This window comes from Trichosurus vulpecula, chromosome 3, assembly GCF_011100635.1.
Source record: "Trichosurus vulpecula isolate mTriVul1 chromosome 3, mTriVul1.pri, whole genome shotgun sequence".
Lineage (NCBI taxonomy): Eukaryota > Metazoa > Chordata > Mammalia > Diprotodontia > Phalangeridae > Trichosurus > Trichosurus vulpecula.
Genome location: NC_050575.1, coordinates 404,074,924 through 404,097,931, shown reverse-complemented (window position 1 = coordinate 404,097,931; position 23,008 = coordinate 404,074,924). Strand labels below are relative to the sequence as shown.

General features: G+C 43.9%; 1 protein-coding gene across 1 annotated transcript in view; it reads right to left on the bottom strand.

Annotated features, from left to right (window-relative positions):
* Positions 1–23,008, bottom strand: part of USP39 (ubiquitin specific peptidase 39) — a 42,843-nt gene that overhangs the window by 8,593 nt on the left and 11,242 nt on the right. Inside the window, exons 4-10 of the mRNA XM_036752761.1 lie at positions 22,836–22,972; positions 21,924–22,076; positions 18,798–19,023; positions 13,216–13,293; positions 10,149–10,216; positions 9,455–9,643; positions 2,634–2,776 (exon numbers count right to left, since the gene is read on the bottom strand). Of these exons, the coding sequence (XP_036608656.1) occupies positions 2,634–2,776; positions 9,455–9,643; positions 10,149–10,216; positions 13,216–13,293; positions 18,798–19,023; positions 21,924–22,076; positions 22,836–22,972 (994 nt within the window). The remainder of the gene's footprint in view (positions 1–2,633; positions 2,777–9,454; positions 9,644–10,148; positions 10,217–13,215; positions 13,294–18,797; positions 19,024–21,923; positions 22,077–22,835; positions 22,973–23,008) is intronic.

The window sequence follows — 23,008 nt, the reverse complement described above, 5'->3', positions numbered from 1 at the left end:
AAAGTTTGGGGAATTCTGAGTCAGGTACATGACCTGTCAGATACTAAAGGAGCTGACGTAAAGAGCAATCCAAGTCTTAAGGAGTAATCCTACTCTTAAGAACAGCTGCTAAGGCACGCCCGAACAAGCCCAGGGCAAATGCCGAGGAGCCCAGTTTTACCGAGACCTTGGGCTCCACCGGTCAAGGAGCCAAAGAGGAAACGGGAAAACATCCATGTGATGTCTTATAGTTCCGTTTAGTCTGAGAAGAGAGGAAGGACACTGGCCTTCATCATCACATCGCTAAGAGAACTAGCCAAGCCAAAGAAGGATCACTAATTGGTTAAAGAAAAACTCGAGCCCTAAGCTCTTTCAGGGCAGAGCTGTGAAGCTTGAACAGGGCAGACTTTAATCAGAAGATTGAAGTCATAAATATGCTGAAGCTGACAATGGTTTGACAAAGCTCTGAGAGAACATAGGCAAACTTCTTAAAAATAAAGAGATGGGGAAATCCTAATTAGGTCCAGACTGCTATTAAAAAACTAAAAAATCTGGTTAATTTATGACTATTTGGTTCAAAAAGTGATTTCCTAGTTGCACTTCTCAAGAACTAGTTAAACATTGCTTATGCTGTTAAGTCTCAGTTGACGGGTGAACAGTTTTCTTGGCTACCTGTGTATGGGAAGGGGGAGGGATATAGTCTGAAAGGAAAGTAATGTAAAAATACAAGATATCAAAAAAAACCTTAAAACTTTTTTTAAAGGGAAAGATGAACTATATCTAAAGTTCCATGATTTATCAAGTAATAAGTTGACTGTTTAAGAAAAGTAGTATATTCCTTCAACTCCCCAAGGATACCCAGTTGCGAAAAGGTAATTCTGCTTAGGTTCCACCCCTACAAACTGCACGAACAGACAAAGCAAGCAGAAGGAACGACTCTGCCCAAGAAGGTGCCAGACACAACGGAGCCCCGATGACTGCCCTCCGAGGGACTTCTTCACTTGTGACCCTGCTCTTCACTCTTCCACTTAGCTGGCAATATAAGCAGTGTGCTCCCCCATCCCTGCTTTGAGTGCCACAGGAAACACAGAGCGGTTTGGGGAGGGAGGCTGAGACACCCCCTCCCCTCTGGCCCAGCCTCCAGCCTGCCTCCTTTGGTCAGGAGCCCTTATCTAGTTCTCTCTATTCAGTCCCTCAGGCAGCCATCCTCTCATCCAGTCTTCCCACTCTGCAGATGACAGAGCCGAGGGCCAGGCTAACGGTCTAATGAAAGAGTTCACCTGAAGGCAGTCCAGCGGGCATCAGGATCTCAGTCTAACCCTTTCCACTGTGCCAAGCAATTAGAAAGTGTCTCAAAAGCCTCAGTGTAAGTTTCAAGCTTTTGATAGCTTAAGACTTTGGGGACACCTTGTATACTACACAGAAAAAGAAGAAACAGATTAAAAACAGTTATAGGCAGCAGCCAATAAGAAAGCCAGTGGGAACAGGCCTAAAAAAAGAAAAAAGAACTTGCCCATTTGAAAAAAAAGGAAGATTAGTACCCTTAATAAAACTGAGTCGCAGAGACTATTATATCTGCCAAAAAACCACATATTTACTGATCAAAATCTAAATAAAACTAGATGGAAAGGGAGAGAAGGGAAAGAGGTGGAGGGGGGAGGGGCCCCTGCAAGAAGAGAAGAGAAGAGAGCGCTGTGGCACACTTTCTCAACCAGCAACCAGAACGTTTTCTTCTTTTTCTTGAGAAGGTTCAGCAACGGGAAGTTTTTAAATAAGGAAACGAATAATGGTGCCCTGTGTCAAATGAGATCTTGTCTGTAAAAAGCTTAGCACTATATAAATGCTCATTCCCTCCCTCTATGTCGTGCTACTGCTGGGAAGACCTAAGCCTGATGGTTCTAAACTAAGTTCAGAATAGAAAGCTATGTGCAGATCAAAGATGGCAGCTCCACTGGGGGAGCCTCCTAACCCCATTCTCTCTCCCTTAGACCACAGTTGGCCCAGCCCAGCATACTAAGAGAACATAAAATGGCAAGAATTCAAATGAACAATGCTAAAATGAGTTCTACCAGGCTATAGTCCTCTGCTGTCCCTAGTTCATTATCATGATTTGCTCCATGGTCCATCCACATCTCTGTAATGACAAGCTGTCATATAACAGCGTTCTAATGACTGACTACATGGAGCATTTATTAAGCTCTTACTACATGCCAAGCCCTGTGTCACAGAGGACTCACTCCGTGACCTCACAGAGACAACCTGAAGAGCTCAATCAACTTAGACTAAGGCAGAGGGAAACTCTCCAGCCAATCCAACAGGAAAGGTGAGAACCAACATTTGTGACAAACCCACCAGCCTACAAAGCTCCAAGAGGGCCCTGTACTTTGAGTCTCTTAATTCAACATCGAAAGCCTGCTTGTCTTGCCCCAATTACCCCAAGCCAGCATGTTCCCTCCTTTAACCATTACAAATCCTGTCAGGACATCCTTTACTCTCCTAATCATGAAAATTCCCAATCTGAATGAAGAATCTGCTGAAATATGAGCAACTACAAGTCAATTCCCATCCAAATATTAACTAAAAACATCTGAAGTTTCCATTCCTCTTGAAGGGAGAAGGGGAGGAGCAGAGAAGGGCAAAGGACTGTTACCCACGTGATGGGGAAGTTGACAATGGTCGGGTTCTTCTCCACAAAGAAGTTGTTCTTGGTGAACCTTTTAATACAAAAGATAAGATATGGAGGCAGCTTGGTGAGCTGGAAGCGCTTCAAAAAGTTCTCCTTGTATGTCTTGTATTCCTAAGGAGAGGAGAGAGATTGAGCTCGTGAGTGAAGAGTCCTGGGAAAGGAAGGCAGACCCTCAGCAAGAAACACCAAGCAAACAAAGGGGATCACAGAGGATTCTTAAGGCCATCTAAGTACAAGCCCCCTCATTTTACAAATGAGGAAACTGAGTCCCAGAGGGATTGTTAACTGTATGGAACAATATAAGAGGCTAAGGATTAGCAATTTGGCTTGAGGCTACTGAACAATCTAAACTGGTCTTCAACTGCTCCAAAAGAAATGCGGGATTCAAATTATACTAAATAATAATTTCTTTACTTCGGCCAGAAGACAGTGTTCAGTTCTGAATAGATTTAAACACAGACCCTGACGAACCAGGGGAAAGTAAACAGGATGGTGACAGTCTGAAAACTACATGAACATGAAAAACAGCTGAAGGAATCAGTGATGTCAGAGACCCTCTTGGAAGCCCATCATATCAAGGAGAGACTTCTGTGTCGTTCCTCCGGGAAACACTAAAATCAAGGGGTGGAAATTACTAGGAAGCAGATTTTAATTCAATATGGGGATGAACCTTCTAACAATTCTCATATTTAAGAATGAAATAAGCAAACAGTGAGCTCCCTGGAAATATTCTAGCAGAGAGTCTTGCATTATTAGGTGGAAGGTTGGACCAGATGAGCCATAAGGGCCTCCCAAAGCTCAGATACTATGATTCTGAAGTGGGATGAAGCCAGTCCACCCACATTTATTAAACATCTAATATGGACAGCAGGGGCATAAAAGAAATAGAAGACACGACTTGCCTAAAGCTCTCCCCCAGGACCCTCCAAACACCTATTTGTCTGAACAAATTCTGGAACTGCAGAACCCACGAAATAGCAGAGGGAAACAGGGCTCCAGGCCAGGACAGCCCGGATGGTTGCTGGGTAAGATCTATTGCACCACGCTAGGAGCAGAGCAGAGCCGAGCCCAGCATGGGCCACGCCTGGACCAACCAGACCCGGGAGCCAGGTGGAATAGACCATAGTGCCCTGAATCAGTGAGCTGTGGCAGTTACCAGCAGACTTCTCAACCCACAAACACCAAAGGTAACAGAGAAGGTTAGTGGGAAAAACTGAGGGGGACAGAGTGAAAGAAGTTCGCAGTCAGCCACCCCTCAGGGGAGGCAGAGGTGATGCAGGTCTGAGGATGCTTACAGAGCTACAGCCACAGTTGCTTCCGGCCCCAGGCCCAACTAGTAGGAGTGCAGAGCCTGCTTAGATGTGAGTCGCAGTCCGGGTTGGCGGTTCTTGGGGGAAGAGGAGCACTGGTGTGGCAGAGCTTGCTGTGTAGAAATAGCTCTGAAAACAACAGCGCAGCCCCTCAAGCTTGGGACAAAGTACTCTATAGTCTACAAGCAGTCACACTCCATGAAAAGCTCAAGGGTCAAGTAGTTGGCTGGGAACATGAACAGGCAGTGAAAATGGACTCAGATTCAGACTCAGACTTTGGAATCTTTCTTTGGTGACAAAGAAGACCAAAGCATACAGCCAGAAGAAGTCAACAAAGTCAAAGAGCCTACATCAAAGGCCTCCAAGAAAAACATGAACTGGTCTCAGGCCATGGACGAGTGCAAAAAGGATTTGGAAAAGCAAGTTAGAGAAGTAGAGGAAAAATTGGGAAGAGAAATGACAGTGATGCAAGAAAATCATGAAACACAAGTCAATGACTTGCTAAAGGAGAACCAAAAAAATACTGAAGAAAATAACACCTTAAATAATAGACTAACCCAAATGGCAAAAGAGCTCCAGAAAGCCAATGAAGAGGAGAATGCCTTGAAAGACAGAATTAGCCAAATGGAAAAGGGGCTCCAAAAGACCACTGAAGAAAATACTACCTTAAAAATTAAACTAGAGCAAGTAGAAGCTAGTGACTTTAAGAAAAATCAAGATATTATAAAACAGAACCAAAGGAATGAAAAAGTGGAAGACAATGTGAAATATCTCATTGGAAAAAACACTGACCTGGAAAATAGATCCAGGACAGATATTTTAAAAATTATTGGACTACCTGAAAGCCATGGTCAAAAAAAGAGCTTAGATATCATCTTTCAAGAAATTATCAAGGAGAACTGCCATGATATTGTAGAGCCAGAGGATAAAATAGAAATTGAAAGAATCCACTGATCCCCTCCAGAAAAAGATCCCAAAAAGAAAACTCCTAGGAATATTGTTGCCAAGTTCCAGAGCTCCCAGATCAAGGAGAAAATACTGCAAGCAGCCAGAAAGAAACAATTTGAGTATTGTAGAAACACAATCAGGATAACACAAGATCTAGCAGCTTCTATATTAAGGGATCAAAGGGCTTGGAATATGATATTCTGGAGGTCAATGGAGCTAGGATTAAAACCAAGAATTACCTACCCAGCAAAACTGAGTATCATGCTCCAAGGTAAAATATAGACTTTCGATAAAATAGAAGACTTTCAAGCTTTCTCAGTGAAAAGACCAGAGCTGAATAGAAAATCTGACTTTCAAACACAAGAATCAAGAGAAGCATGAAAAGGTAAACAAGAAAGAGAAATCATAAGGGACTTACTAAAGTTGAAATGTTTTGTTTACATTCCTACATGGAGAGATGATGCGTATAATTCATGAGACCTCAGTATTAGGGTAGCTGAAGGGAATATACATACATACATACATACATACGTATATATGTGTATATATATGTATATATTTATATAGACAGGACAGAGGGCACAGGGTAAGTTGAATATGAAGGATGATATCCAAAAAAATAAAATCAAATTAAGGGATGAGAGAGGAATATATTGAGAGAGGGAGAAAGGGAGAGATAGAATGGGGTAAATTATCTTGCATAAAAGTGGCAAGAAAAAGCAGTTCTGTTGACAGGGAAGAGGGGGCAGGTGAGGGGGAATGAGTGAATCTTGCTCTCATCAGAACTGACCTGAGGAGGGAATAACATACATACTCAATTGGGTATCTTACCCCACAGGAAAGAAGGAGGAAGGAAATAAAAAAGGGGGATGATAGAAGGGAGGGCAGATAGGGGGAGGAGGTAATCAAAAGCAAACACTTTTGAAAAGGGACAGGGTCAAGGGAGAAAACTGAATAAAGGGGCACATGATAGGAAGGAGCAAAATATAGCTAGTCTTTCACAACATGAGTATTGTGGAAGGGTTTTGCATAATGATACACATGTGGCCTATGTTGAATTGCTTGCCTTCTTAGTAGGCAGGGTGAATGGGGAGGGAAGAGGGGAGAGAATTTGGAACTCAAAGTTTTAAAAGCAGATGTTCAAAATAAAGAAGTTTTTGCATGCAACTAGGAAATAAGATATACAGGCAATGGGGCATAGAAATCTATCTTGCCCTACAAGAAAGGAAGGGAAAAGGGGATAGGGGGAGTGGGGTGACAGAAGGGAGGGCTGACTGGAGAATGGGGCAATCAGAATATATGCCATCTTGGAGTAGGGGGGAGGGTAGAAATGGGGAGAAAATTTGTAATTGAAACTTTTGTGGAAATCAATGCTGAAAACTAAAAATATTAAATAAATAAATAATAGTTTTTAAGAATCGGCAAGCTCAGACTAAGCACCAAAGTGCTAGTCCAATCAGAGTGAAGAAACTCATCTGGAGTCCAGTTCTGAGGAGGCTGCTGACAGGCATAGGCCCGTGAAGAGGCTGGGATAGGCCTCTCCAGGTGGGGGAGGGGACAAGGGCGGTACAGCTGGGACTAGCTGGGTGACCTTAAGCAAATCCCTTCTTCTCTCTGACCTGCTCTGCCTTTCTGGTACACTAAGGAAAAATCAACCATTACCCAGATGATGAAACAAGTTAAACACCCTCAAGAATTACTGTAAATCATTAACGTATGTTGGCACTGTGTAACGGAGCCAGACAGTCAACACTGTAAGTGGTAACCTGAGCTGGTTCTACAGAAGTCTGACGGCTAGCACACTGGTTGCCAGCTGGCTGGAGAGGAAACAAAGGCAAAACAAACAGGGGCTAAAGGCTGTACATAAAAGCAGATATTCATGGTTTCACATAGAAATCCTCCTTTTCTGTTCTACTTTGTGCTTGGAAGATGTTCCATTTGGGCGGTTAGCATTTGTTAAGTTCACAACACAGAGACATAGAGTCAAGTAAAGTGGGACAAAATCCTCCATTTTTTTTAGGTTATACATGTACAATCATATTGTACGTACAATCATAAATATATTTCTACGTTAGTCATGTTGTAAAAGAAGAATCAGAACAAAAGGGAAAACCACGAGAAAGAAAAAACAAAAAACAACCAAAAAAGTGCAAATAGTCTGCTTTGATCTGCTTTCAGACGCCACAGTTCTTTCTCTGAATGTGGTTAGCATTTTCCAAGTCTTCTGGAGTTGCCTTAGATCCCTGCATTGCTGAGAAGAGCCAAGTCTAACAAAGTCAGTCATCACATAGTGTTGCTGTTACTGTGTACACTGTTCTGGTTCTGTTCATTTCATTCTGCATCAGTTCATGTAAGTCTTTCTAGGTCAAAATCCCAAAGTTAAAGAATAAAGGGGTAGACAGGACACAAATGGATGAAGAAGGGCACAACCCCAAAGACAACAGTCAACTGGGGGCTGGAGCAGCCAGTTTCCTGAGTTTGTTCCCAAGACAAACTGGGCAGGTCAGACTCCAGAGCAGTGGCTCAGGGTAATGACGGGCCACTTTCCTTTTCCGAACAAGGCAGAACCAGAGCTGGATGGAGCCTCAAAGTAAAGTCATTTCACACACGCCTAAGCCAGAATCCCCATGACAAAATAGACAGAGGCCCAGCCAGTCCCCCAGGGACCTCCTTTTCCACATTTGGACAACCCTGCCCTGATTTAAAATTCTGTCTTGACATCCGGCCTCTACACCAGCCTGCACAACTTCTATCCATTGCACCCAGGTCTGTCCTTGGAGGCCATATGCTTGCCCTCCAAACACCTGAAGGTACTGACTACATTCTTTGTTTCTCTAGGCTAACCATCCTTCAGCTCATATGCACACGGCATGGTCTCCCATCCACCCAGGACTGAAGAGAACATGCCATATACGGTGTGACTAGTCCTCGGCAGTCAGTCCCTTCCTTGGCTCTTGGCACCTGTCCGCCATGAACGGCCCCCAAGGTCACAGTGACGCTCATAGCTGCCCTATCATTTGTGACCTATACTGACATGTGGTCCACTAAAGCCACACGACTTGTCTACACAACCTTCTGTGTAGCCTGGCCTCTTTCTTGCTGTTTTTATGTAGCTGATGTTTTTTCAACCTTAATAATGGAGTTTGCATTTATTTCTATTCAATTTATTAGATTCTAGTCACCATCTAGCTTGTTAAGATCTTTTTGGATCTCACATGCAGATGTGATCAGATACAATGGCTCCCTCTCAGTTCTGCATCATTTGGACACCTGACAATTAATGAATGGTACTGAGAGTGTACTACTATGTACTAGGCACTGTGCTAAACCCTAGGCATACAAATACAAGCGAGCAGGTCAGTCGCTGCCCTCATGCAGCTGACATTCTGATGGGGGAAGACAACCATAAAAAATGGCCAGGAACTGTCATAGAAGCCTAGTTCTAGATAAGATAAAGCCAAAGCTCACCTATGGGTGCTCAGAGTTCCAAGAGCAGAGAAACATTTCACCTACACCTTCATCTAAATGACTGAAAAATGCCCAGGGCCAAGGACAGATCTCTGGGGTACTGAATCTGAATCTACCTCCAGGTTCATAATGAACCACTAATGACTATTTGGGTCTAGTTATTCAACCAGTTCCAAATGACCTAGCCAACATATCGCCATCCTTTCCACAAGAACCACATGAGAAACTCTGGCAGAAGCCTTGCCAGAATCTAGGTAGACAAGACCCACCACAATCCCCAGATTTACCAGTCTACTAACATCAATGAAACAGGAAATGAGGTCAGTATGGGGCAAGGGTGGGGAACCTGTGGCCTCGAGGTCCTCAATTGCGGCCCTTTGAATGAATCCAAACTTCACAGAAGAAATCCCCTTAATAAAAGAATTTGTTCTGTGAAGTTTGGATTCAGTCAAAGGGACACACCTGAGGACCTAGAGGGCCACATGTGATCTCAAGGCCACAGATTCCCTACCCCTGGGTGACCTGTTATGGAAGCCATGAAAGCTCTCAGCCTTCACTGCTGCCCTTTCTAAATGTTCACAAATCATTTCTTGCATCATACATTTTAGAACAGGGCCATCCAAAATGCAGCCCACCTACAAGCATAGAAATTTCCATAAATGCTTCAGTAAACGAAGCCAAGCTACCGCAGTGCTCTCAATAAAATGGCAAATCAAAATATATTGTCTATTGTTTCCATAAAAACCTAAGGTTGGATAGCCCTGTTCTAGAATTTTGCTAGGAGAATATAAGCTCACTTAGCTAGAGCTAGGAAAACCCACCAAAATACTAACCTACCACTAGCTGGTGGGTGGCAAAAGCACGCCAGACGGGAAAAGCAATTAAGCTGCCCCCAAAAGAAGGTCACAAGCAGATGGCCCTACCTGGGCTACTGCTACAACCTGGCTCCCAGAATGAATAACTCAACTCCACACTTCACAATCATGGCTCCATGTAAATATACTGCCCCAGGCACAGAAGCGGAGGAATTAGAAGGGGCTCTTCAGAGGGCTCACAGGGTCACCTTTTCAGTGATGCCATTGAACTTGGCCAAGATGTTGAAGAGTGGCACCTGGGGGATGATAAGCTGCTCCTTCTCATCCTTGTAAAGTGGAGCAGTGGGAAGGTCCAAGGTCAAGTACATAAAGGTAGATTCAACCATCGTCTCCTGGTACTCGTCATTGTGGAGTAACTGCTCTTTCTCTTCTGCTGGCTAGGAAGGAAAAGAATGAGATGGAGCACATGGGAGCCCAACAGAGGTCCAAAAACAAACCCCTCAAGAATGGCTAGGGCCTTGGCAGGAAGAGAAAGCCCCGAAAACCTATTCTCCTCTCACCAAGTGTACCCCAGCCTCACTCAGAAATAATTTATGAAGCCTTGTCTGGTGCTCAGTTTCAAAAACACTTGAACTATCTGCCTCATAGTGTTCCTGGAAGGAAAGCACTTAACAACTGTGAGTTACGGCTACAATCATCTGGGGTGGCTTTGTTTATCTAACACAAGAAAACCCATACCTGACCCCAGGCCCCAACAAAAATCATAATGGAACACATACAAACCCCCAGAGGTGGACTCACAAAGCTCCTTCTGATGAGCACAGCAATCCACTCACTAAATCCTCTCAAAATCAGGCCGAGATAGTCAGAACATACAGATCAGCCAACATTTTCAGCCTCTACTTAGGCACAAAACAGGACAGTCAAGTTCAACCATCTTACCAGATCTGGGTGTGGCAGCTTCTTAGTGAAGATTCTCATGGACCCCTGGAAAACATCTGTCACGATAGCTGCATAAATGAATCGCAAAATACAGATTAAATGAAGCAGGATAGAGCTTTCCAAATTCTTCAAACTTCCACTTCTAAAACCGATTTTGGGAACAAGTTCTATTTCTTCCAACATCCTATGACAAAAAATTGTGACTGTAATTACATGAAGGCAATAAGAAAAATATTCAACATCAAAGCAATTTTCCATAACCACAACTTCTATGCAAGGAAATGTCCACTCTGCACTGAACTCCAAAGAAAGATTACAGAAATAAAATGTAATGACTACTATAGCTTAAATGAAAAGGTCACTAAAAGGAAATTGCATTCTGGGTAACTGGAAAACCAATGATGGTCCTGAGAACCAATAAAGAAATATCTCTTCCCCTCTCTCCTCCAGTGGCAGGGGACTACCAGGACAGAAGACACTGCTCTATCAGGTATTTCTGCTTAATTGTTTTTCTTTGCTACAGGGAAAGGTTCACTCTGTAGGGTTGTAGGAATTATCTTTTCCAGGAATGATGGAGATGTAAAGACAAAGGACATCAATAAAATGATTTTGTTTTTAAGAAAGAAGGTAGCTGATCAATTTCAGCCCAAGCTAAACACTTTACTTCACTAGTGTGGCACACAGGCCTTTCAGAGACTTTGGGGAGCTAATCCAAGGTCCCTGAGAAAAGGCTCAAGAGGCCTTGTGGAAACAGTGCTGCCCCATCACTCTCTTTGTGACCTCAGACAAGGAGCTCAGCCTCTTGGGGACTCAAAATCCTCATGTGTCCATTACAGCTGGAGATTGTGGGTGGTTGTGAAAGTGCTTTCAAAGTTGCTATCATCATAACTAGAATATTTGATTGCAGTAACTACTGGAGAGGACAACAAACCATCACACTGAGATCCCGAAGCTGGACATTCCATTCCATGGTCTCCAAGGGAGGAAGACTTACTTTCATTAGCATTTATGAAAAATGTCCCTTTCTTGGCGCACCATCCCCCCATATCACATTAGCATCGACTGTGAAGGTGGAGAAAACAATATTCCAAATGTCACATTAACATCAGCATCACTTCCCCAAGCAAAAATAAAGTAAGAAAACAGCAGGAATTCGTTTTTTAATTGTTCTTACTAGTCAGCAGCAACCTGGTGGTTCAGTTTTGATTTACAAAGTGAAACGCACCAGCTCACCAACATTAACTCCTTATTTCTGGAGCTCTGAAATGTGCCTTCCACAAATAGTGGGGCAGAAAGTAGGCATGAAGCAACATCTTACACCCTACACCAAGATAAAGTCAAAATGGGTACGTGATTTAGATATAAAGGCTGATACTACAAGCAAACTAGGAGATCCAGGAATAGTTTACCTGTCAGATCTGTGGAGAATGGAAGAATTCATGGCCAAACAAGAGATAGAGAACAGTATGAAACGCAAACTGGATGATTTTGATTACATTAAATTGAAAAGGTGTTGCACAAACCAAGCCAATGCAACCAAGATTAGAAGGGAAGCAGAAAGCTAGGAAGCAATTTTTATAGCCAATGTCTCTGATAAAGGCCGCATTTCTAAAATATATCGAGAACTTAGTCAAATTTATAAGAATATAAGTCATTCCCCAACTAATAAATGGTCAAAGGATATGAAAAGGCAGTTTTCGGAGGAAGAAATTAAAGCTATCTATAGTCATATAAAAAATGCTCTACTTAGAGAAATGCAAATTAAAACAACTCTGAGGTACCACATCACACCTACCTGATTGGCTACCACAACAAAACAGGAAAATGATAAAAGTTGGAGAAGATGTGGGAAAACTGGAACGCTAATTCATTGTTGGTGGATTGTAAACTGATCCAACTATTCTGGAGAGCCATTTGGAACTATGCCCTGAGTGGGCATACCCTTTGACCCAGTAATACCACTTCTAGGTCTGTACCCCAAAGAGATCATAAAAACAGGAAAAGAACCCACACGTACAAAAATATTTATAGCAGCTCTTTTTGTGGTGGCAAAGAATTGGAAACTGAGGGGATGCCCATCAACTGTGGAATGGCTGAACAAGTTGTGGCATAAGAATGTAAAGGAATACTACTGTGCTCTAAGAAATGAGGAGCAGAAAGACTTCAGAAAAACCTGGAAAGACTTATATGAACTGATACTGAGTGAAATGAACAGAACCAGGATAACACTGTACATAGTAACAGCCACACTGTGCAATGACTAACTTTGATAGACTTAGCTCTTCTCAATAATGTAAGGATCTAAGACAGCTCCAAAGGACTTACAATGGAAAATGCTACTCATTATCTAGTGAAAGAACTTAGGAGTCCGAATGCAGATGGAAGTATACTATCTATTCTTTTCTTTTGTAGTTTTGTTTCTTTTCTCATGGTTCCTCCCATTAGCTCTAATTCTTCTTTACATCATGACTAATGTAAAAATGTTTAATATGAATGTGTAAGTAGAGCCTATATCAGACTGCATGCCATCTTGGAGAGAGGGGAGGAGAGGGAAGGAAGAAAATTCAAAACTCAAAATCTTACAGAAAGTGAATGTTGAAAACTTAAAAAAAAAAAAATGTTTCCACCCCACCCCCCCAGACCAGATTCTATTAGAATGAGATCTGAAGCCTCAACATAAACCTCTGAATGGGAAGAGGCCTTAAAGACGTTCTAGTGCAAGGGGAAGTGACTTGGCTAAAGCAAGGTGACAGCAGATAGGCATGGAGCTCCAGTGCTCTCCTTGAAGGCCAGTGGGTGCCCTCTTTCCCCCTATGCCTCATGGCCCTCTTGGGTCAGGAAGCCAGGATTAACCCTACACCATCAGACAAAGCACTGGGGGTCTAGCACCAGAGCTTTGAGAGCCCCCACACATGTCGGATTTCAGCTCCACTTGACACATCCATGAGAAATGGACCTCGTTGTGAAAGCCAGCAGCTCAGTCAGGGAAGAAGGGCCCAAGCTCACTCACAGTCCTGGAGGTCAACAGAACAAAAGGGAGGCTCTTTTCACCAAGACTACAACTTACTCTTCTTTTTCTTCTTTGTCCCTCCCAAAGCTGAGTGCAAGGCATTCAGGAACCAGGAAAGAAAGTCTACCCCGTCACCTGCAAGGGAAGAAGTGGAAAAGGTCAAGTCTCAGAGAAACCTGAATTGGAAGCATGATCAATGTCTTCCTCAAAATACAAGTTAGCCAGTACCTGGTAACTAACAACTGCACATCCATTACAGTGAGACCCATGTCAACCCAAAGTATGCACTGATCAATTCGCAGAGACTAAAAGCTACAAGGGATCTTGGAGCTCAGGTAGTTCAAACTTCTCACTTAACAGATAAGGTCACAGATGAGGGACAGGGACCAAGTTATCAAACCTGACCAAGATCCCTCAGGTCTCCTGACTCCCTGACCCAAAGCTGTTTCCTAAAAGGGGAGGGCAGTAACAGACCTGGGCCTGCCTGCTGAGAAAGAAAAAAATACCATGGCCCAATCCTGGGCTGAAACATACTGTATTCTCACCTAATTTTTTTTTAATGTACAGAATTACAGAAATAGACAGACCTAAATAATAGAAGTGGTAACTGCTCATGAGTAAACCAAATTAATATAATAATAACAATACCTAAATTAATTTGTTCAATGCCAGACTAAACTACCAAAGAATTAAAAAGCTAGAAAAAGTAATAATGAAATTAATCACAAGGAACAAAAGACCAAGAAATTCAAAGGAAACAAGGAGGGGGAGAAAGTGGGAAGGAAGGGATCCTAGCATTACAAAGTAGTAATCACTCCCCCAAAAAACTGGTACTCTTTAAAAAATAGAAATATTGATGAGTGGAAGAGATTACATTATATGATATCCAGAAACAAACACACAGAGGGGCCTAGGGTTGGATGTGCCCAAAAAGCCAAGGTACTGGACTAAGAACTCTGCATTTAACAAAAATTTCTGGAAGACCTGGAAAGCAACCTGGGAGAAATGATCAACATTTCACACAATATACCAAGATAAGCTCTGAATGTGGATTCACTATTTAGATATTAAAGGTGATGGCATCAGCAAATTAGAGAGCAAAAAAGAAAGTACCTTTCAGCTCTATGGACAGGGGAAGAGTTTCATGACCAACAAGGGATAGAGTGGATCATAGAAAGATAAGACGGACAAAATTCAAGATGCAGAACTTTTAAAGTTTTGAACTAAAACTAATGCAGCTAAAATTAAAAGGGAGACAGGTAAACATGAAAAAAATGTGCAGAGAATCTCTCTCAAGGGTATCATTTCCATAATATATATGGAACTGATTCATATCCAAGGAAGAAATAAACCAAGCTATAAATAGCTACATGAAAAGAGGCTATATAATCACTAATGATTAGGGAAATGCAAATTAAAGCAACTCTGAGGTTCCATCTTACACCCATCATATTGGCAAAGTTGACAAAAATGGAAAATGACAAATGTTGGAGGGGCTGTAGGAAAACAGGCACATTATTGCACATTAGTGAAAACATGAACTGGTACTGCCATTCTGGAAAACCATTTATAACTATGCCCTCAAAATTACTAAACCATGCCACTGTATGAGTAAGCAATACCACTACTAGGCCTATACCCCGAAGAGATTAAAGAAGAAAAGGACCTGTAAGTAAAAAAAATATTTACAGCATCCTTTTTTTGTAATAGCAGGAACTAGAAGCCAATAGGGTATCCATTAAATGGGAAATGGTTGAGTAAATTATGGTATTTGAATATAATGGAATATTATTATGCTGTAAGAAATTATGAAAAGGATGGTTTCAGAGAAATCTGGAAAGATTTATATGAACTGATACAGAATGAAGTAAGCAGAACCAAAAGAATAATTTATATAACAACATTAAAAGAAAAGTAATTCTCTGAATGTCATAAAAACTCTGATCAACGCAAAGGCCATCCATGATTCTAGAGGACTGATGATGAAACATGCTATCACCTAAGAAGTGATGGACTTAGGATGCAGAATGAGATATACTTTATGGACATACCCACTGGGAAAATTAATTTTGCTTGACTATGCATATGTTAAAAGGATCTCCTTTTTCTTTTTGTAATAGCGGAAAAAAGTGAAAGAGAAATTGACTTATGTTCATTGGAAGTATACATATATGTATGTATATGTATATACACATATACATATATACACATATATCTATATCTATCTATCTATGAATAAATTTTTAGGGGCAGCTAGGTGGTGCAGTGAATACAGCACCAGCCCTGGAGTCAGGAGGACCTGAGTTGAAATCTGGCCTCAGACACGCGACACTTACTAGCTGTGTGACCTTGGGCAAGTCACTTAATCCCAACTGCCTTACCTTCCCCTCTCCAAAAAAACCAAACCAAAACAAAAAAAATTTTAAATGCACAGAAGAGAACAGAAATTAAGCCAGAAAGAATCACAGACAAGCAGGACACCTTTGAAAGTTACAGGTTGAATTTATTATATACATATATTTTAAAAAAGCAAGCTGCATATAAAACTCTGCCATTTCACGTTTTCCTTTCTATTACGTATATAGGAATGCCCATTTTATTTGGTGTTTGAGTTTAGAATAGAAATAAATTTTAAAAATAAGCCAACGTCCTTCCACAGTTCCCTCTCCCTTGCCTTTACCTATATTCCTAGAGATGATATCCAGGGTAGACCAAAAGAGCCCGACTGCACCAAGGCTTCTCTGAAGTTCCCTCACCTCTTTTAAGGGTTGGACAGTCACCCAACAAGCATTCCTAAGCACCCACACAAAAACCACCTCCTCAACTGTTCTTGGCCAGGGTGGGCTGAGAAGAACAAGAAAGCTTGTTCGGGGGCAGACAATGCTTACTTGTCCCTCCATCCAGATCTCTATGAGGCAGGCCCATAGTATCAAGGCCCTCTTCCCATCAGCTACTGTTCCAAGATGCTAAGCAGTCATGAGAGTTCCTGGGATTGCCACTTGTTTCCAAACCTGCCCCCTTCTATACCTGTAACCACACCCTCACCCCTTCCTTACCACAGATTTTTCTGGCACCCACAACCTGTTAACCTCACATTCTTTCAATGAAGGCCCTGAACAGTGGTTCCTCCGATTGCACCAGAGCAGCACATGACTCTTCCCAGTAAAGCCCTTTCCTCCCAACAATCCTACTTAACGGGGAACATACTAGTGCTGCCCGAAAGGGGCATGGGAGATGGGCTGCCTCAGGAGATGCTGGACTCCCCCTCCTTGGAGGCTGCATGACTACATTTGTCAGGCGTAAGAGTGGAGATTCCCTCTGTGTTTGAGTTGACCTATCCACCACCTAAATCCCTTCCAACTCTCAAACTACGATTCTATAGCCTCAGACATAAGAATTATGTCTGTAAAATGAGGCACTAGCTATAGAGACAGGCAGTGGCTTCTCCAGAGTCCTATTGCTAGATCCAAGCCAGCAATGTTTGACTTCCAGTCTGGGGCTCTCCCCACTAGTCCACACTGCTTTATTCTCATCCAACGGGGGCTCAGTGGATAAACTGCTGCTTGCAGATAGACGGAAGACCTGAGTTTAATCCCATCTCACCTACAAGCTGCGTGGCCCTGGGCAAAGTCACTGAACCTCTGTCTGCCTCAGTTTCTCATCTACAAAGTGGGGGTAAATAACAGTATCTCACAGGGTTGTTGTGAGGATTAAGCGAAGTATTATATGCAAAGTGCTTTGTAAACCTTAGAAAGGGCTATTCTAAATGTCAGCTATCATAATTACTGCCACTACTCTCCTAACTGGCAGCTGGGTAGTGCAGTGGATAGAGCACTTTCAACTCATCTCCCTGAACTCAAATCCAGCCTCAGACACTTACTAGCTGTGTGACCTTGGATGAGTCATTTAACTGTTTGCCTCAGTTTCCTTAACTATAAAATGAGCTAGAGAAGGAAATGGCAGGCCACTCTACAATCTTTGCCCAGAAAGACACACGAAGAGTCAGACACTACTGCAATGACAACGACTCTCCTAAATAATAAGAACCACAAACCAAGGTGGGTGGGGACAGCAAAGACAGAGCTCCCCCCAGGCTTCACAATGTCCTGTTTGCTACTCTGAGTTGGACTGGCAGAACCACGGCGAGTGCATTTAAGTCACTTCTAATACATGAGGTGTCTTAGTTCTTAATCCTGGGAATTAAGACTTAATCTTTTCAGGGCACCCCAGTCGTGCTCAGCATCAAACCATTAGCGGGCAATTTGCTTCTCGATCAGATGAGAAGCCAGACCTCTTTGGAATTCTCTGAACTCAGGCGCTGGCTGAAGAATAGCACAGCATCTCCCAAGTGAAAATTAGACACCAGATCAGCTCAGAAGTACCTTGAGGAAGTCAGTCAATAAACATTTATTAAGCACCTACTGTGTGCCTGGCACTGAGCTAAGCAATGAGGATACAAAAAGCCAGTCCCTGCCCTCAAGGAGCTTATAATCTAATGGGAGAGACAACATGCAGACAAAGCTGGCTCTAGGCAGGATAAATAGAAAATATGAAGAGGGGCTGGGGAAGGCTTCCTGTAGAAGGCGAGGTTTTAGCTGGGACTTAAAAGAAGCCAGGAGGGTCAGCAGTGAGAATACAGGAGGGAGAACATTCCAGACACAGACAAGAGCCAGAAAGAACGCCCAGAGCTGAGAGATGGAGTGTCTTGTTTGTGGACGGCCGGGGTCACTGAGGCAGAGAGTAAGGTAAGACTGGAAAGGCGGGAGGGAACTAGGTGACTAGACCCCCAAAGACAACATTTTGTATGTGACCCTGGAGGGGACAGGAAGCCCCTGGAGTTCACTGAGCAGAGGGGATGACCTGGGCAGATCTTTTTAAGAAAATCACTTTGGTGGTTGAATGGAGAATGGATTAGAGTGGGGAGACAATGGAGGCGAGCAGCCTCCAACCAGCCAGTGCCATAATCCAGGCCTGATGTGATGAGGGCCCCACCAGGGGGCAGCAGCGGGAAGGGGGGGCGGGGTGGCATATCCTAGAGATGCTGCAAAGGGGAAAGTGACAGGTTTTAGCAACAGATTAGATGTGGGGCTGGGGGGAGGCAGGGAGAGATAGTGAGGAGTCGAGGACAATTCCTAGGTTGTGATCTTGATTGGGGGGTGGCACTGCGCTCGTCAGTATCAGTAATAGGGAAGCTTGGAAGGGGGAGGCCTGGGGGAAAGATAACAAGTACGGGTTTGGACATACTGAGTTTAAGACAGTGTATTCAGCTGGCACATCCCTACTGCCGTATCTCTTAAGAACCTCAGCACAGTTCATAAAGTACAGACAAGGAATTTCCTGCTACACCATCAGCTGCTCTGACTCCCAGGCAGGGCATGCTGGGACTCCATTCTCCCTCTTCTCCAGGATCCCCTAAGATACCATGAAAATTTGGTTTGGGGGCTGTGGTGAAAGAGGAGAGGGTAGCTAGGTGGCACAGTGGATAGAGCACTGGTTCAAATCCAGCCTCAGACAACTCCTAGCTGTGTGACCCTGGGCAAGTCACTTAACCCTGACTGCCTCATGTGTCCTCGAGCTCGGGCACACATGCATGCCCAAACACACACACACACACAAAGGAGGAAAGCCTCGTTGCTCACCTTGCTTGGTGATCTGGAAAGTTTTCTTGCTGCACAGAACGACGGCCTGGAGCATCTCGTGTGGAGAGACGTGTGCCTTGAAATTCCGAGGATTCCACAGCTTCCTCATCAGCTCTCCGAAGCGCTGTACCAACAAGAACATGATGTCCCCGGGAGGACGTTTGATGTTCTTGTAGTTCTCTTCTTCAAGGAAGTAGTTTCGGAGAGGGGGGACGTTGGACAACGCCTAGAACCCAAGCATTCAGGGTCAATCCTTAACAGTTCTGCAGCACTCCCAAAAAGTAACAGCTCTTCTTACCAAAGAGCTTACAATTCAATTAGTTTGTGACCGTCCCCAAATGGGTAAAAAATAGATCCCGAGGGAAAAGCCTCATTTATTGATTGGCACTCTAAACTAGGAAGGTGAAAGACTGCTGTTTCCCGTGGCTCAGAGTACCTGCTGGAGGGAATTTGTGTCCTAGAGGTACCGGGGACTCAAGCGCTGGATGTAGGCTGTGCCTCTGCCCGCTGTTCCGCTCCTCCAGAGGTGGGGAGAGCTGAGATGGGGCCACAATGAGCACTGGCTCACAGGAACTAGGAGGGGCACGATCACAAAAATTCTCCAAAACCCAGGAAAATACCTCTCATTCACATGGGGCCTTTCCCCCAAATCCCCATCAAGCTCAAGTTCTCTGATCATCCTAAGACGGTTATAAAGTGAGCAGAGGTCGGAAACCAACGTGGTTAAGTCCCTTAAGAACCAGAAGGGCTGGGGCCTTCCAAACGGAGCTGCACCCACCCAGCCATAAAGCCTCCCTCATCAGCACCCCCACTCACTTCCCAAGTATGAGAATGCTCTTTATTCTCAGCTTGCTTTCTTCTGGTCAAACTCCTGGCTTCTGTGACTGACTCACTGATGCTTTAGCTACACTCTGTGACCTGTTCCTCTATCAATGAATGTATTTCAGCTGAAATTAACGCAAATTATCAATAAGCAACCAAAGTGGGAAGGGACCTCAGAGGCCAACAAGGCCCTTGGCCAAAGTAACAGACAGAGCGTCACAGGAGACATGAACCAAGATCTCCGGATGATCCTTTCTACTCTATCAGGTGCCATTAAAGTTAGGCTCACTCAATACTGGTGGAACTGCCCACTTTGAGAATTGTTTTGGAGAACAATGTGGCAGTAAGACAGGAGACACAAGAATAATGATCACCTTGGGTGGGAGGAAAGGAATAAGCATTTATTAAGTGCCTGGAAAGCTAAGCGCTTTCCAATTATCATCTCATTTGATCCCCACAACAATCCTTGGAGGCAGGAGCTATTATGGTCCTCACACTACAGTTGAGGAAACTGAGGCAGACAAAGGTTAAGTGACTCACCCAAGGTCACACAGCTAGGAAGTGTCTGAGGCCACATATGAACTCATGTCTTCTTGACTCCAGGCCCAGCACTGTCCAGTGAACCACCTAGTGCCTGTTACAGCATAATTCCATCGTTGGGCCTATGCCCTCACAGTATTATTCAAAACACCCCCAAAAGAGCTATCTGTTCAAAGATTTTCAAGGCCACATTATATGTTATCACAAAAAAGTGAAGCAACCTAAATGTCCGGCAATAGAGGAGTGGTCAGATGACCTGTGCCCAGTAATGTACCGCAGGGCAGAGGAGAGAGGGTGCTTGGCCTGGAGTCAGGACCTGGCTTCAAGTCCCACTTCTGAGCTATGTAATCTGGGCTGAATCACACAATTTCTCTGAGCCTCAGGAGAAAAGCCCCAAGATCTACTAGCTTATAAGTGGACTAAGATTTGTATTGCTGGAAGTTGTTTCAAGGCCCGCCACACTGATGCACTGCTGTGAATGTAACGAAATAGAATAATGCAATAAAAAATGACGGTGTGAGCACTAAAAAAATCTGGAAAGGCCTTTATGAAGCACGAAGACAAAAAGTTGTACAGAACAAAAGAAGAAAAGTGAAGGGGAATGGGCAGAGCATTCTAATAGAGACCAAAATGTGGCTGCGAGGTCACGCTTTAAGCACTTTAAATGGAGCTCCTAACAAGCTGAATCCCATCACTATCCCCTATTACATCTGGAAATGCTTGGGGTCTCCACTTCCAGCTCTCTGTCGCCCCCCACTGGCCAAGGCTGTCACCTTCAGGAAAGAGAAGCTGCTGGCACTATCCCCAGGAAACCCTGCGCCTCACAGGTTCCCAGGGGACACACACAAGGAAACAGGCAGAAATCTTCCCCCCCAACCTGGACTCGGGCCCTCTTCTTCTCCCCCTTCAAGTCAAAAAGCAAAAGGGCAGGTTATTTTGGGTGCCTATCTCTGAACTGCCCCTGCCATCTCTCTTGAAAGGGAAAGGAGGAGCTAGGTGACTGTCATGGGCTGGACCACAGGGAGCCTATGTTCTATTTCAACTCTTCCTATTTTCTGATTCTGTGACTTTGCACTGAAATCAAGTGAAATGTCAATAACTGTCCCACAGATATCACTACATTCACACTAAGGTTAAGTTCCTAATGGGTCAGCTGTTTTTTAAGTAGCAGTGAGATGGGAAGAAGCTAACATCTCACACCCAGGACAATCTGAGGTGCACTAGCTGGGACACCAAGTCATCTCTGGTTATTACCATGATGTCACCAGGAAATTCCCAGATCCACTCTGCTCAGCCCGCTTTAGCATGGCAGCACAACTGACTGCAGCTGTCACAGAAGCAATGAGACCCAACATCTCTAGAAGGCTCACAAAGCGCTTTCCTAAAGAGAGCCCCAGGACACAGACAGTCCAAGTGTCATTTGCCCCGATTTACAAATGACGAAGCTGAGGCTCAGAGAGGTTAAAGGGTTTGTCTAAAGTCACATAATGAAGGAGTACCAGAGCACAGACTTCATTCCAGGTCTCGAGGAGGGACCAAGCAAAGTGCCACAGGCTCAGGAGATGGGAAGAAGGTAGGGGCACCGGCCCATCTCTCGCCAATGGCCCAGTGGGCTGATGCAGGAGTGTACTCCCAGTCAAGCCTTGTGTGTGGTCAGACTGTCCTAGCAGCAAGGCCAGAACCATGTTTAGTGATGGCGCTTCCTCCTCCTCTCACCAGACTCCAAAGTTAGCCTCCTTTACAAAGTCTTACTCCTGGGCCTACCTGAAGCACGGCATTGGCATAGTCATTAGCCTTGATATTATTCAGCCCCACGATACCAGGCAGGTATGTGGTACCATCATAAGCCCGAGACAGCTTGGCCTGCTTGTCCAAGTTTGAAATCTGTTGCTTGGTGAAAGTGGGCTTCAAGACATACTGCAAAGAGAAATATAAAATCAGCAAAGGTGTAATCCTCCTTAAGATTAGCAAGGGCTCAAAAGACCCCTCAATTTTTTTTTCCCTAACAAAAACCTGGTTAGAAGAGGCAGCCATCATAGCTGTATCTTCAAATTACAGCACTCCCGAAGGCAGCTTCAAACCAGGGCTGGGGGTTTTATCGCTGAAGCAAGCTCTTAATTACGATAACAATAACTAGCATTTATAGAGTGAGCTTCACATGTATTATCTCACTTAAGCCTCCAAACAACCCTATGGTAGGCAGTTTGATTATCCTCATTTTCAAATGAAGACATGGAAGCTGAGATGTTAACTTACTCCAGGTCACACAGCTAATTAAAAGCCTGAGGCAGGATTTGAACTCAGGTCTTCCTGACTCCAAGTCCAGCACTCTACCCAGCACATCACCTAGCAGTCTTCGTGAGCTCAATGTGAAAAAATATTCTCAGGAAATAAGTTAATTTATCTTGTTTAACTGAAGGTTTTTCACATTGTGGTCCAGCATGAAGTTGTTCTCTTTCCTCAGTCCCATCAGCGACACCATTTATTAAAGATTCTACATCACACTAGCCACAAATTCCCAGGATTCCAACATCTGGATACCAACTGCATCCATTTCCCCACACACTTAAAGGGGACACCCCAAGGCTACTTGGGCTCCGTCTAGGACATGGAATAAGTGGGCACAACCCCAAAGAGGCTCCCAAGAGATTTGACACCCTCCACAGTGACACATACGGTGATGTCCTCCAGTGAAGAGTCGATGATTTCATAGTTGTCTGGAAGGCAGTAAAACTTGAGCGTGTGCAGGTTAAGGAAAACATGGTGGCTGAATTGAACACTGTGAATGTAGGCATGAGACTTCAACCCTCGTCCTGGGGGGAAGAAAGAAAAGACATTAGAGGAGGGGG